General features: G+C 44.2%; 1 protein-coding gene across 1 annotated transcript in view; it reads left to right on the forward strand.

Annotated features, from left to right (window-relative positions):
- Positions 1–2,656: 2,656 nt before the first annotated feature.
- Positions 2,657–14,816, forward strand: part of LOC115387344 (Na(+)/H(+) exchange regulatory cofactor NHE-RF2) — a 36,025-nt gene continuing 23,865 nt past the window's right edge. Inside the window, exons 1-2 of the mRNA XM_030090024.1 lie at positions 2,657–3,313; positions 3,942–4,238. Of these exons, the coding sequence (XP_029945884.1) occupies positions 3,107–3,313; positions 3,942–4,238 (504 nt within the window). The 5' untranslated portion in view covers positions 2,657–3,106. The remainder of the gene's footprint in view (positions 3,314–3,941; positions 4,239–14,816) is intronic.

Raw genomic sequence — 14,816 nt, forward strand, 5'->3', positions numbered from 1 at the left:
TACACACAAGTGTTTGAAGATTTGAGCCATGTATGAGCGAGGGAAGTGGAAATAGGCTTGACGCTATTTCAAATAAAGACTTTAACCTGTGATATTGCCATGCTTGGATTTCCATGTACAGAAGAAACTCATAAAAACACCACCTGAAATAGTTTTTGACGTCGTGTCAGATAAACACACTGCAGGTTTCGCAACACACAACGAAACATTTATTTGAGATCCATTATTTTTTAACACGTGTTATAACTAAATAAAAGTTAAAAAAAAATCTACACCACTTGTGACCAGAAACCTGGTGTTTTAACAAAACAGCCAAAATCTGCGTGAATCCAAACAGTAGGTAGTGCAACGGACAGCTGTAGGACAAGCTTTTGACCCAATGATACTCAAACAACAAAATAAAATTCTATGAAGCCAATGCATAGGCATTTGTTTTTATTTCAGCCCTCTGATTTAAACTGTGAAACATTGATGTTCAAACTTCGCAGTCCACCTCCAAGCCCCTTAAAGATAAATCCCTCTTAAGAGCATGAATCTCCACAGTTTGCTCTAAAATGTGTTAACCTGTTGTGCAACCCTTGCTGTGGCTTTTAAATTCTATATTCCTTCCAGTGAACAGTTTCCTATTTTAACCAGCTTTACTGGAGTGTTCCTTAAAGTGTCCACTAGATGGCAGCATTGAGAATACCTTTCTTCGTGTTGGACGAATAATTTTAGGGTTAAAGCGATACTTCAACATTTTGGCAAATTGGCCCATTTAGCGCAATTCCTTAGTCATTTCGAAAAGCATACTTACTGTTTTTGTGAGGGCGAGCTATTGTTTATTCAGAGGTGAGACAGGGAAGGTTTTCGGGACGGACACAATGGAAGTGAATGGTATTTTTGCTTCCCCTTCTCAAACTCATCAAATACAAAATCCAACAACCCCAAAACACTTTGGTGAGCATGTTATAATCCGCACATTCACTACGCTATGTAATATTAATGCAGAATTACGAGATTGAGTTGTTTATGCGAAGATTGCTAAGACGGAACTACTTACTAAACATGGTGTCTGGGCGTAGTGATTTCAAAAGAAAAAGTAGTTCCCAGTATTTGCTTCAGCGTCGTAACGCTACAATATTATTTGTTGGTGTTCCACAGTGTCGTGAATGTGCGGATTATAACGTGTCCACCAAAGTGTTTGGGGGTTGTTGGATTTTGTATTTGATGAGTTTGATGAGGGGGAACAAAAATACCACCCACTTCCATTGTGTCCGTCCCGAAAACCTTCCCCGACTCACCTCTGAATAAACAACAGCTCAACCTCACAAAAAAAGTAAGTATGCTGTTTGAAATGACTAAGGAATTGCACTAAATGGGCCAATTTGCCAAAATGTTGAAGTATCCCTTTAAGAGGGAAAATGCAGATAATGGGAAAAGTTTGTTGTGTGTTTAAAACAGAATCTGATTATTAATAATCAAAATAACCTGTAAACCATGATTTTATCAGATTCAAAGCAAACATTAGAGAATGGCCACATGTCAGATGCAGTCAGGAGATCGGATAACTCAGTATCACTAATGGATGGAATGATTTATTTGAGTGAGCACAGATTTTAGCATAATTTATGTTTCATTATAGTTGATGATGAAATTATTGAGCGATCTTAAGAAAAAAAACTTTAAACATAACTTTTTTAAAATCGGTTAAAGGCTTCTTTTTAAATTACTTTTCAAAATTGTATCTATAACAGTCAGCTGCTTTTCTCATAGAGATGAGAGATTAAATGATATGAGGAAACCACTATCACAAGAGGTTCACTCTAAACTGTATGTCTATAGAGGTCACACCTCATAACTCAAGGGTTTCTGAAATGATCCTGCATGTATAAAGATGGTATAATTCAGTTGGAAAGCAATTGCTGTTGAGAAAACATGACAAGATTTCAATCAAACATTTGAAGTTGAAGTATGTTTCATACATGGATGTGTTCCAACAACAAAAGTTTTTTTCATTTTTTTACATCTTCACATCTGTACAATTTACACAGCCATGACAAAAGGGATGCAGGATGAAGAACATCTTATATATTCTGGCCACATTACAATAAATTATTAAGTTACTTAATTGTCATTGTGGCTATAAAGTTATGTTGCAAGTAATATGTTCAATTGGTGGGAAAATGTTGCATGGGGAAGGAGATTTGTTTTTGGAGACGGTTTGTGTCAGTAAATTTCGAAATGTACCAATATGTTTTTCAATTCATTTCATTTTTTAATTTAGTTTTTCTATTTAATATTATTTATTGCACAATATTTAAGGTTGTTTGTTTGTAAAATGATTATGGATTGTTAGTTTACATTTATTATGTCATTTCGACACATTCTTCTTAAGAGCCTCTGGTCTCTGAAGTTAGAATGAGCTTCTTTCCATTACCATAACCTCTCAGTAATAGCCTCTTCTCTTCTTTCATCGATCAGCTGATTAATGATCACAGATTATTTTATTTCATATTATCAAATCAGTCTCGCCTTCGTCGAAGCGCAGTACCCCCTTCCTGCCACACGGGGGCAGTGTTGTTTTATTTTACCTGGTGTGGCTGTCACGCGCTCCAACAGGTAGCCTGCTGGAGGGGGTGGTACTATTTGCGCATTCGGCGCAGCGATGCTCGAACTGCGGGGTGTGAGTGAGCGTCTGCTCTCACAGCAGATGTTGTGGATGATTGTTGCGGGAGATCTCTGACACTTTTCCTGCTGAAGTTACCGACGCTCGGCTGGAAGCTCTCAAGTCTCCCGGATCAGTTTTGGAGTCGCGTGCAGCGCGCATCAGCTTGAACACAAGACACGCGATCTGTTGGACTGCTTTTCTCACATTTTTTTTAAGTTTGCATGTATTTTCCAGGCTTGATTTTATTTTTCTGAATTGCATTTGGGATTTTTTTTTAATTATTTTTTAGTACTTTGGTGTTGCTCTGATGTGATCTGAAAGGAAACGTGCGTATTGAGCAGATATGTTCGTGCGTTATGGGAGTTTAGCCCTGCAGCCGCTCTCCTGAAGTCCCACATTTGCATTTTGGTTATTAAACTTTTACTGGACAGCAGAGGCTCCAGACGCGCGGAGGGGATGGCCAGCGAGCGGAAACCGCGGCTTTGTGTCATGACAAAAGGGGACAACGGGTATGGATTTCACCTGCACGGCGAGAAAGGGAAGAGCGGGCAGTTCATCCGGAAAGTGGAGACCGACTCCCCTGCAGAAGCTTCGGGGCTGCGAGCCGGGGACAGAGTGGTGGCCGTGAACGGAGTGAACGTGGAGAGGGAGACGCACCACCAGGCAAGCGGACGTGTGAATGTTTGGTTTCCAAGTTGTGTTGAAGCAGAGGCGCATCAGTAGTGTCGCCTGACAGATGTGTGCAGAACACTCGATCTGCTGCTGCTGTGCTTCTCTTCATGAGTAATCCTGCTCCCATGCATTCTTCCATCAAATGATCAATTGCATTTGACAGTGTAAACGGACTTCATAGAGGCAGAGATGGTTCTTATTTTGAGTTTTCCCTCTCAGTGACAGCCATAATGCTCTTCATCTGGACACTTTCATCAACTGTCCTCACCTATCTGTGCGTACTTTAGTTTCACTCTCAACCCAGGCTGGTTTTCGAATAGAAACAGCCCTCAGATATTTGTTTTCCCAGGCTTGGAGGCACAGAGGAACAGCGGAAACAAGCATCTCCTTGTTCGGTGTATTAAGTTTCTCTGTAACCTCGTTGCAGCAGAGATAAAAACAAACCTGTTGATCATTTGCTGTGAGGCTCTGGGAATGAATCTGCTTCCCTGGTGTTTTAAACAGAAAGGATGATGATGTATTGTTGTCCTGCTTTAATATTTAGAGCTGTCAGCAAGTATCTGTTCACTCCAGGAAATTTCATGTCTCCAAATCAACACCGTCCCGTCCCCCCTCACAGGTGGTGCAGCGGATCAAGGCCCTTGAGAACGAGACCAGGTTGCTGGTCGTCGACCAGGAGACGCATGAGACCCTGCGGAGCCTGCGCCTCACGGCCACGGAGGAGATGGCCGTCGTTGGGACGGGGCCTCCTCCCTCCACCTTCCCTCCCCCGGCGCCCTCCCCTCAGGTGCCCACCTCCACCCCGTCGTCCCCCATCAAGAAGCGCGAGAACGGCTCCGTGTCCAAGCAGCCCACCGGCGTGAGCGGCCAGGTGCAGAAGCCCACCAGGAGGTCACCGTCGAAGGCTGCGAAGAAGGTACACCCGCCAATCTCAGCAGGATGTGAGGGATCAGGAGTGATGATCAGGATCGTTGCAGTGATGTTTGCCTTCAGATGATTACAGCCTATCCTCAGCGCTGTGTGTACTTATTAAGGCACGGCTGCATGAAGGTGTGCCTGCTGTGGAGGAGATGAGGATAGTGGGACCACACACACATCAGAATGCAAGGTTCTGGTTTGATTAGGAAGAAAAGGCACCGATCTGCGTCTCGGATATCTGTCAGTTAACGTTCGGTACGTGGACGTTGGACGGTTTTTGATCCTCAGGGTTAGTCGAATACATCGAATTGCATTTCGTCCGAGGACATTCAACAAGGCCGCATCTTCAAACACAAGTTAAAAATATGAACCACATTAGCGAACAGATTGCAGCAGTGAGTCACCTCCTTCAGCAGATTCTCCTCGGCTCGCCACACACTTGTTTTCTTGCCGTTTTGCCAGTTTGAGATTAGATTAGGAGATGCTGTGTTGTGCAACGCATGTTGTGTGACTGCTCTCAGTGCGTGTGTGTGTGTGTGAGTCCGGAGGGGATCGCACAGCCAGCTGAAAGCATTCCTGATGTCGTACTAGAGTTCAGAGAGGTCAGGAGGGATCAGAGGGCGGGACCCGTCAGGAGTTAAGACTCTCGCTCTGGACAGCGTGACTCTGCAGGACGGGAAGACTGAACTGTCTGGAAGACGATCACAGAGGGACTTTTCTTTTTCTTTTGACAGTGCGATTTGCTTCTCATCATCATGTGTTTATTCGTCTGCACTGACTGTCAGTGTTACATAATCCCAAATAAGCAACGGATAAAATTCTGTTTTCATTTTTCGGCGGTTTATTATTATTCCACGTTGACGTGGAAAACAGGATGTGTTTCCGTCCACTCCACCTCTCTTGGAAGGCAAAAAAAAAAAAAAAATCTGATCAGCTCTGGTTTCACACGGTCCCCTATCAGGCAGACGAGGCCGCTGCTCGACTTCTGCTTTCTGCGTTCACGGGACATGTGTTTTCACTTAGGCTCGCCCTGCCAATATGTGAGCAGCACTCAGCCACGTTTTCTACGGGGAGCAGTGACAAGCCCAATCAGTTCCATCTGAAGTGTTTATGTCTCTGTTCAGCTCTGGCGCTGTGACCTATGGGGAGAAATCCTGATGGCGAGGGCGGTTGAGGGAAACACTTTGAGTTCTCTCGTTTTTCTTTATGTCTCTGATGAGTCTAATGAAGAAATGGAAAGAAAAACCTGGTGGAGCAGCAGCCGTGCATGTTTTTTTTTTTTTTTTTCTTTTTTCTTCCTGTCACTTGATTGGTACCTTGTGAGTCTGTTCAGCATCTCTGGCTTCCTGTCCCATCTCTGAGGAAGCCGTTCCACCACAGATATGCAGGCTTGGTTCTGACACAGCACAACATGCAGTGTGTGCTGGTCATCCTTCCGTGCGAGTGGCGAGCAGCTTTGGCAATACATGTACCGAATTCACCACAACAAAAGTAGGACTGCAACTCAGGCTGATCGAGAAAACGTAGCTGAGCAGAACACACACTCATCGCCCCTCTGGATGTGATTCTGGCAGGAGTCAGCTGAGTTTGTGTTTGAAGAACAGAGAGACTGCTGAGAGCAGCACTTTCGACCACGTATTTTATAGGTTAGAAAACGCAGAAGGAAAAGAATGAGGGAGAGAGAGAGAGAGAGAGAGAGAGAGAGGGAGGGGAGGGGTGAAATAGGGACTGAGAGCAGCCTGGACGAACCCTGAAGATTTGTTGGAGGTTGTTTCAGGAAGTGGGGCCCCCCTCCAGTGGGGCAGAGCGAGCGGAGAAAAGCTCAGGTTTGCAGTGTAGTTCAGTCATTGACTGAGGGGGAGGGTTCTGCTGGCCTGTCGAGTGTCACTGCTCCAATTCTACATAGCAGACTGACACAGCACTGATTAGTGATTAATTTGTAAAACGTCCTTCGCAACATTTCTACTCTGATTTACCCATCAGTGTAAATTTCAGTGCAAACTAAACACAGTGCATCCTGTTTACGTCCCTAAAGTCATAACTTATTGGGAGAGTGGACGAGGAAAGGCCTGCAGTTCCAGCTGCAGTAGCAGAATTATCTGGACATGCATGTTGTCAAAGACTGGGTTTTGACTCAGATGCCAAGATTTTATATCTGCAAAAAAATTAAAACAGAAAAAACCCCACTATAACTGTATGTTCTCTTTATAACACCCTCTCTTTTAGAGCAGCAGGACTTTTCTCTTATTTCACTGAATGGATACACAGACAGCGCACGGATATTCCAAACTTTTCAGCAAGTTTAATCACTTGCACATTTCTACAATAAATATCCCCACTAGATGTGTTTTCCAATTCATTTGTTTCCCGGGTGACACGACACTGCCTGTATTTTCCTTTACTTTCATTGCCAGTCGCCCACCCCCAGGTTTTTTTGTTGCATTCCTCTCATGTTTACCTCCCTCCACACTCGTGGCGTCCAGACTGCAGACTGCCGGGGCGGTGGGGCTCAGTGCAGCTAAAGTTTGCATTTGAAAACAATAGTTTTCAAACACTGATTTATAAATGTGAAAGGCAATAGCGGACTCACTGGAGCCCCCATTATTGTTCAGTACTACATTCGTCAGTCTTGAAAGGTTTATAACAGGCGTATTGGCTCACTGTCGCCATTCAGAGTTATTTTTAGGTATGAAATAATTTTTTTATTCAGTCAGTGATACAAACATGGGTTTAAATTTCAGTTACATTTCAGTAAAAGAGAACTTTTTCTACTTGTCTCTTTAAAAAACAGTATATATTTGAACATTTGTACTGTATATATACTATTCCTCATCCTCCTTACGCCAATTTAAAAAAAATGGTTTGAACCTGAGGAGCACAGCTCAGACATTTCATCTTCAGTTTTCTCATTAAGTTTAGTTTCTCACCATCATTTGCTTGAATCCATATTAAACACATTAGGAGGAGGAAACGACTGAAGCCTCAGCCAGTTTCAGTGAGAGACGCTTCAAGGATGGGAACACTGACGTGTCTCATCTTACCTCAACACACACCTGAGGTGTCAGTGCTTTCTGTCTGTGTACTTCCCGGTATACACACTCTCTCACACACACACACACACACACTGAGGTATGTCACGTGAGAGTGTCATTACCACTGAAGTTTCAGATAAAGTGTAGGATGTCACTTTCCCACCAGTACCTTTTTTTAACATGCAAATACACAACTGTACAGAAAGACACACAGACCTGCTTGCACACACACACACACACACACACACACACACACACACACACACACACACACACACAGTGGCTGCATTTGGCAAAAGTACACACACTTAAGGTAGAAGACTAGACTGAAATGCAGATTTAACTTTATAAGTAAAAGGAAAAAAAAACCCACAGACTGTAAAATAAAAGTTTTGGAAGTAGGCTTTTGACGGGCTTTTCTATAATTTGTGTTTTTTATGACCGAAAAGCTTGTAAATAAGGTGTGGGAATGGAAATATTTTGCTGCTACCTGGTTCACACTCAATGTTTTCACATCAAGTTCTCCTTTTTTTGTTTTGTTTTTGTCATTTTGTATGCATTTAATGCATTTTGTCCCATGCTTATTCATCCATCTATCCATTAATTCAACCATCTATTGATTCATCCCTTCATCGTCTGCATTTTCCAGTGTTGCAGCTGTTCCCAATTCAGATTACTCAGACTACATCAGCAGAGGTCATTAATATTAATACTGGAATAAGCCGACTGCTGCTGGTAAACGCAGAGCAGATCCTGGAAAGGTCACCACTCCATCACAGCCAATTGCACCAATTGAGAGTGTAGTAATATGATTTTCCGGAGGAGAATATTCAATTTTCTGTTACGTTTGAGAGATGTAATAATGAGGAACGTATGTGTTTTTTTGGTTTCATTAAAGAAAAAAATAAGAATATTTCATTAGTTGTGGTTAAAAACCCAGATTAAATATTAAGAAGATTATAATTTTGTGTGAAGCCTATTTAAGGGCGTATTGTTTGCCGCTGGTGTGGGGGAGCAGACCGGAAGCACGACGCTCCGTGAGAGCGTCTGGAGAGCCTGTCAGACAGACACGGAAGTGTGCAAGCCCGCTACAGGCTAGCGTGAGCGGAGCTCGGTTGGTGTGACGGCCTGGCCAGTGACTCCTGTCCTCCCGCGGGCGGCTGAGGAAGACTGACCGCAGCTCGCACCGCGGCGAGAGTCAGTTGAGCCGACAGGACCCGATCAGTGTGGTTAAGGTAGCGTGTGGCTAACACCACTACACCGAGCAGCCTCGTTAAAAGCCAGAGCGGAGCTGAGGGACGCGCTGCTGTCTGGTTGCTTGAACTCACCTGCGTAAGAGAGATCGCAAAGAAGAGGGATCCCCTGCGCACCGTGACTCCAATCCGAACTGGAGGAGGTTCTCCCAATCCACTGGTAGGATTACGCCATCCACACAATCACTGGATCAGAGCTCCAACGCGCCAACGAATCTCGCAAACTCGCGTCAATTAACCCCGGAGTGAACGGTAAAAAAAAAAGAAAAAACTCCGGAACTGAATTTAGTGAACTTGATGAATATTTCTTTTTTTGTTTAAACCTTCATATTTTTTTTGTTTATCTGAATATTGCTTCAGTGCTTCAATACAAGGAATTCTCTGCACTGCATAGTGGCATGACTTTTATTATTATTATTTTCCAATGAAATGTCTCTTTTGCCATAGCGTGTACATTGGGAAGGAAGTGACACTCACTTCCCTGTAGCGAGGCCGCTGGGAAAAGGGTTACATTTTTGGGGGCTCGTCCGGGAAACTTACCTCCCACCAATTGTTTATGGCAGTTTTGTGCAGTTTACCTTTTTGTCAAGTTTCCTGTATCCTGTATGCTGCTGGGTGTTTTGAGCGGCTGAAAAATTCGGTGCGTGGAGTTTTCTGTGTTTGAAGTGGATAAAGAGAACTATGGAGGCCGCAGAGATTAAGGCTTGGTGCAAGGGATATCAGTTAGATCCTGCTCATGCATTGGTTTTAAGTGGGGTTTCTGATGTGTCAGATGAGGTTCTGAAGGAAGTTCTGAGCTCGGTAAAAATTCTTGGAAAGACAAGGATAATTGACAAACGGCCAGATATGACTTCCAAGACTGTTTTCGTGTTAGTTCAGACTGTAACTGACGTGACTGAGCAGACTTTACCTGATCAAGTCGGCATCCCAGGTGAAGTTGGTCCCTGGCCTGTGCACGTTATCCCAGCAACCAAATTAAAGCAAGAAGATTTTCAAGCCAAGCTACTGTCATTTTTGGAGCATGAAGGCAAGAGCATATCTGATGTTAAAGAGCTGTTAACCCCTTCATCCCTGGATGTGAACACTGCGCTTGTTAATGCCATTAGCTCTCTGGTGGACAAATGTAATGCTCCAAGTGCTGATATTCAAAGCTACAGGAAGCTTAGAATGTTTTCTGGTGTGCGACCAACGCCGGTTGGTGAAGAGGAATATGATGCTTGGGCAGAACAAACCACCCATATGTTGGAAGAGTGGCAATGCAGTGACAGCATAAAGAAACAGAGAGTAGTAGAGAGTCTGAAAGGTCCGGCCGCGGATATCATAAGATTCTTGCGCGCACAGAATCCAAATGCTACCGCTGATGACTATATGCAGGCGCTGGAAACAGCTTTTGGGACAACTGAAACGTCATCCGATCTCTTAGTTAAGTTTAGACAGACATTTCAAAGTGAAGGGGAAAAACGGTCTATGTACTTGCTGAGGCTTGACAAACTGCTCCACTGCATCTTCAGGAAAGGAGGCCTGCAGTTGGCAGATATGAATCGACTCCGGATCGAACAAGTCGTACGAGGTGCATCACCAGATGACATGATTGCAATGCGCATACGTATGACACATAAGTTAAGACCACCTCCTTCTTTCAGTGATCTGTTAAAAGATGTCCGAGAGGAAGAAGATATGTTACAAGGCAGAACTGACGTAAAAAGAAAGGTCATGTCAAAACCAGTTACCTCAGTTACAAGACCAGTGCCTGAAAACAAAACTGATCCTGAAGTGGAGAAACTCAAGAGAGAACTCAGGGAGTTAAAAGCTGAAATGAACAACCTTAAAGTTACAGCAGCAGCTGCTCAAGTTGAAACCAAAGGTCCTAAATGGGATAATCCAGCAGCCAGCAAATTCAAAAGAACCTCAACTTCTCCAAGGCCAAAGCATAGCCTAGATCGCTCTGGAATATTCTGTTATAGATGTGGAGAAGATGGACACTACATGAGGGAGTGTGATCGGCCTGAAAACCTACAAAGAGTCAACAAGCGGCTTGTTAAACTTACAAAGAAATCGGGAAACTACCACGGGGCCCAGTAGGGGAACGGCCTGGCGTCCTGGAGGTAAAGACACGTTCCAAGAGCATTAAAACAGCGGAAATAGGGAAAGACACGATCCCAAAAGGCTTAGTTGGACCAAGTTCTGCCGTATCAGTTCAGATTGAAGGCATTTACTCGAAAGCCATTCTTGACACGGGTTCACAAGTGACATTATTGTACAGATCTTTCTACGACAGATATCTGACACACCTGCCATTGGCACCCCTTAGTGCGCTGCAGATTTGGGGTCTCAGTCCTGCTGATTATCCTTATGATGGCTACTTGTCATTGAAGCTGGAATTCAGGGAAGTTGATGTTGGCGTGACAGAGACTATAGATACGCTTGTACTTGTCTGTCCTGATCCAGTGGTTAAAGATAATGCAGCTATACTGGTTGGCACAAACACCCCAACAGTAAGACGACTCCTAAACAGTTACAGAGAACGACAAAGCGAAAACATTACAACAGTTAAAAACATTCATCCTGCATTCCAAAAGGCGATGGTGGGAATGTCAGGGTATCCTTCTGAAACTGACAGCCAAGTAAGAGGATCCGTATGGTTTGTACAGCCAAAGCCAGTGAAAATATGCCCAGGTGGTGTTGCAAGGATCAAAGGTGTGCCAAGGTTTCCGGGGATACCAAAAACCCAAGCCATTTTGGTGGACTTACCCGATGATCTTTCTGAAGAACCGAGGTTTCCCGATCAGCTTCAAGTAAGACCTGAAGTGCAGTCAATCAATGTGGTGACTTCCAAAAAGATCACTGTTCTCGTGAGAAACTGTTCATCTAAAGAAATTCTGCTGACCAGAGGTATGCCAGTTGCTCACCTGTTCCCGGTTGATGTACTGCCAGCAACCCCTGTGAATAAAGAGCCTGACCTGAAAAAGAAACTTACCTCATCATCTTTCGATTTCAGAACTTCACCTGCTCCGCAGGAATGGAAAGAGAGACTTGTGAGTAAAATGTTACAGCGCAGCAATGTTTTCTCTACTCATGAATTCGATGTGGGTTGTAGTAAAAGCACCAGGCATGAGATCCGAACCAACACTGATACTCCGTTTAGAGAGCGTTCACGGCGCTTACCACCGGCGGACCTTGAAGCACTTCGAGAGCATCTGTCCCAACTCAAAGAAGCTGGCATAATCACTGAGTCACGCAGTCCATATGCATCCCCTATAGTGGTGGTACGAAAGAAAAATGGGAAAATCCGCATGTGTGTGGATTATCGTACCCTCAACAGGCGGACTGTCCCTGACCAATACACAGTGCCTAAGATTGAAGATGCCCTGACGTGTTTGACTGGAAGCAAGTGGTTTAGTGTCCTAGACCTTAGGAGTGGGTACTATCAAGTGCCTATGAGTGAGTCAGATAAAGAAAAGACCGCTTTCATATGTCCCCTGGGGTTTTATCAGTTTGACAGGATGCCTCAGGGTGTGTCAGGCGCTCCTGCAACTTTCCAGCGAATCATGGAAAAAACAGTTGGAGACATGAACTTGTTGGAAGTGTTGGTCTATATAGATGATCTCATTGTGTTTGGTTCGACACTTGAAGAGCACGAACGACGACTGTTGAAGGTACTTGATCGCTTACAAGAGGAGGGCCTTAAATTGTCATTAGACAAATGTCAGTTCCTCCAGTCATCTGTGTCATACGTTGGCCACATCGTGTCATCAGAAGGAGTGTCAACAGATCCAAAGAAAACAGAAGCAGTCACTAACTGGCCCAGACCGACCACTGTAACTGCCTTGAGATCTTTCTGGGGTTCTGTGGATTTTACAGACGCTTCGTGAAGGATTATGCTAAGGTCGCATTTCCCTTAACCCAACTTTTGTCTGGTTACCCACCTCATGGGAAAAAACCAAAGAAAAAACATGACCAGGTCTATTTCAACTCAGCAGAGCCATTTGGTCATCGATGGGATGATAAATGCGAAGTGGTTTTCAAAGAGCTAAAGGGAAGACTCACCACGGCTCCCGTGTTAGCCTTTGCGAACCCCCGGCTGCCTTATGTGCTGCACACTGATGCAAGTCGGGAAGGACTTGGTGGAGTGTTGTACCAAGATCAAGGTGACGGGTTAAGACCGGTTGCCTTTATTAGTCGCAGTTTAACTCCATCTGAACGCAATTATCCTGCTCATAAGCTGGAGTTCCTTGCTTTAAAGTGGGCTGTTGTTGACAAATTACATGACTATTTGTATGGAGCAAAGTTTGAGGTGAGAACCGACAACAATCCTTTGACCTATCTGTTGACGTCAGCCAAGTTAGACGCAACGGGTCACCGTTGGCTCGCAGCTCTCTCAACATATGACTTCAGTTTAAAATACAGAGCAGGGGTTCAAAACGTTGATGCAGATGCCCTTTCGAGACACCCTCGTTCTGATCAAAGTCGAGGAGAACAATGGACCGACATCCCTGCAGATGGTGTCAGAGCTATGTGCCAAGTATTCAAGGTGACCAAGGCCAAGACAAATGCCTGTCACGGAAAGGGAATCGATCACCTTGGCTTGTCTGTTGATGCTGTACCCAAAGCTTACTGTAATCTGTCCACACTGAGTCTCAAGGGTATGCCAGTTCTAAGTCCCTCTGAAATCTCAAAAGCTCAACAAGAAGATCCCACACTCAAAGAAATATGGAGAGCTTTAAAGCAGAGTGACATCAATCTAATTAAATCCAGAAACCCGGCAAGTTTGCTATTATTGAGAGAGTTTGCAAGGCTGGAACTTCAAGACAATGTTATGTGTAGAGTCACAGTTCCACCCGGCCGAAGCCACCATGCACAACTAGTTTTGCCTGAAAAATTCAGAAGGATAGTCATGAAATCACTCCATGACGATTCTGGTCATTTAGGCGTGGACAAGACCTATGGACTCATTAGAGAAAGGTTTTATTGGCCAAAGATGAAATCAGACGTGGAAGACCACTGCAAAAACTGTGTGAGGTGCATACAGAGGAAAACGCTTCCGAGAAGAGTAGCTCCACTGTTTCACATCCAAAGTAATGGTCCTATGGATTTGGTATGTATGGATTTCTTGTCCATCGAGCCAGACAGCAGTAACACACAGAATGTTTTAGTGGTTACTGATCACTACACCCGGTATGCACAAGCTTTTCCTACAAAAGACCAGAAAGCTGTGACCGTAGCCAAAGTTCTCCTCGAAAAATACTTTGTCCATTACGGTTTACCAAAACGTATGCACAGTGACCAGGGTAGAGACTTTGAAAGTCGCCTCATTCATGAAGTGTTAAGTTCCCTTGGCGTTTCAAAATCGAGAACTACTCCATATCATCCTCAGGGGGATCCTCAGCCAGAGAGGTTTAATCGAACTCTACTTAACATGCTTGGAACCCTTGAACCTGAAAAGAAAAGGAATTGGAGTAAGCACATTGCACATCTCGTTCACGCTTACAATTGTACACCGAATGAAGCTACAGGCTTTTCACCGTATTATCTGATGTTTGGGCGTGAGGCGAGGATGCCTGTTGATTTATGTTTTGGAACATCCAGCGACAACAGGTCCCAGGAGACCTATCTTAAATATGTGAAGGATTTGAGGAAGGACTTGAAAGCTGCTTTTGACCTTGCTGAGTCCGCCACTGCTAAACAAAACCAAGGAAACAAACAAAGATATGATCAGCAAATCAAGTTCTCACAACTCTTACCTGGAGACAGAGTTCTGATCCGTAATCTTGGACTACAAGGAAAGCATAAGTTGGCAGACCGTTGGGGTCCAGTGCCTTACATTGTTGAAAGTCAAATGTCAAACTTACCTGTGTTTCGGCTAAGGCCAGAAAATGGTGACGGGCCTGTCAAGATCCTTCACCGCAATCACATCTTGTCCCTAGGACAGAGAGTATGTTTGGAACCAGAGCAGCTCCCAAACATGATAACAAAGAGGAGACTGAGAAGTAGAAGTAGAAGGCACAATAACGATGACAAAATCTCAGTCAAGGACCATGAAAAGTCAGCACCAAATAACGCCAGAAATGAATACTCAGACTCGGACTCAGAAGATGAAATGATTTATGTTCCATTTGCAATGAAAAGGCCCAGTGAAGATGGTGGAACGTCTGAACCATTCAGTCTAGATTTCGACTTGGAGCCTGGGGATCAGGGTGAAGAATTGCAAGTCATCCACAATGAGCAAAGTGCCGACAGAGAGACTGGACTTGAGACTGTGCAACAGTCTGACTCGCAGGTGACAAGCAATAC

Source organism: Salarias fasciatus, chromosome 4, assembly GCF_902148845.1.
Source record: "Salarias fasciatus chromosome 4, fSalaFa1.1, whole genome shotgun sequence".
Classification (NCBI taxonomy): domain Eukaryota; kingdom Metazoa; phylum Chordata; class Actinopteri; order Blenniiformes; family Blenniidae; genus Salarias; species Salarias fasciatus.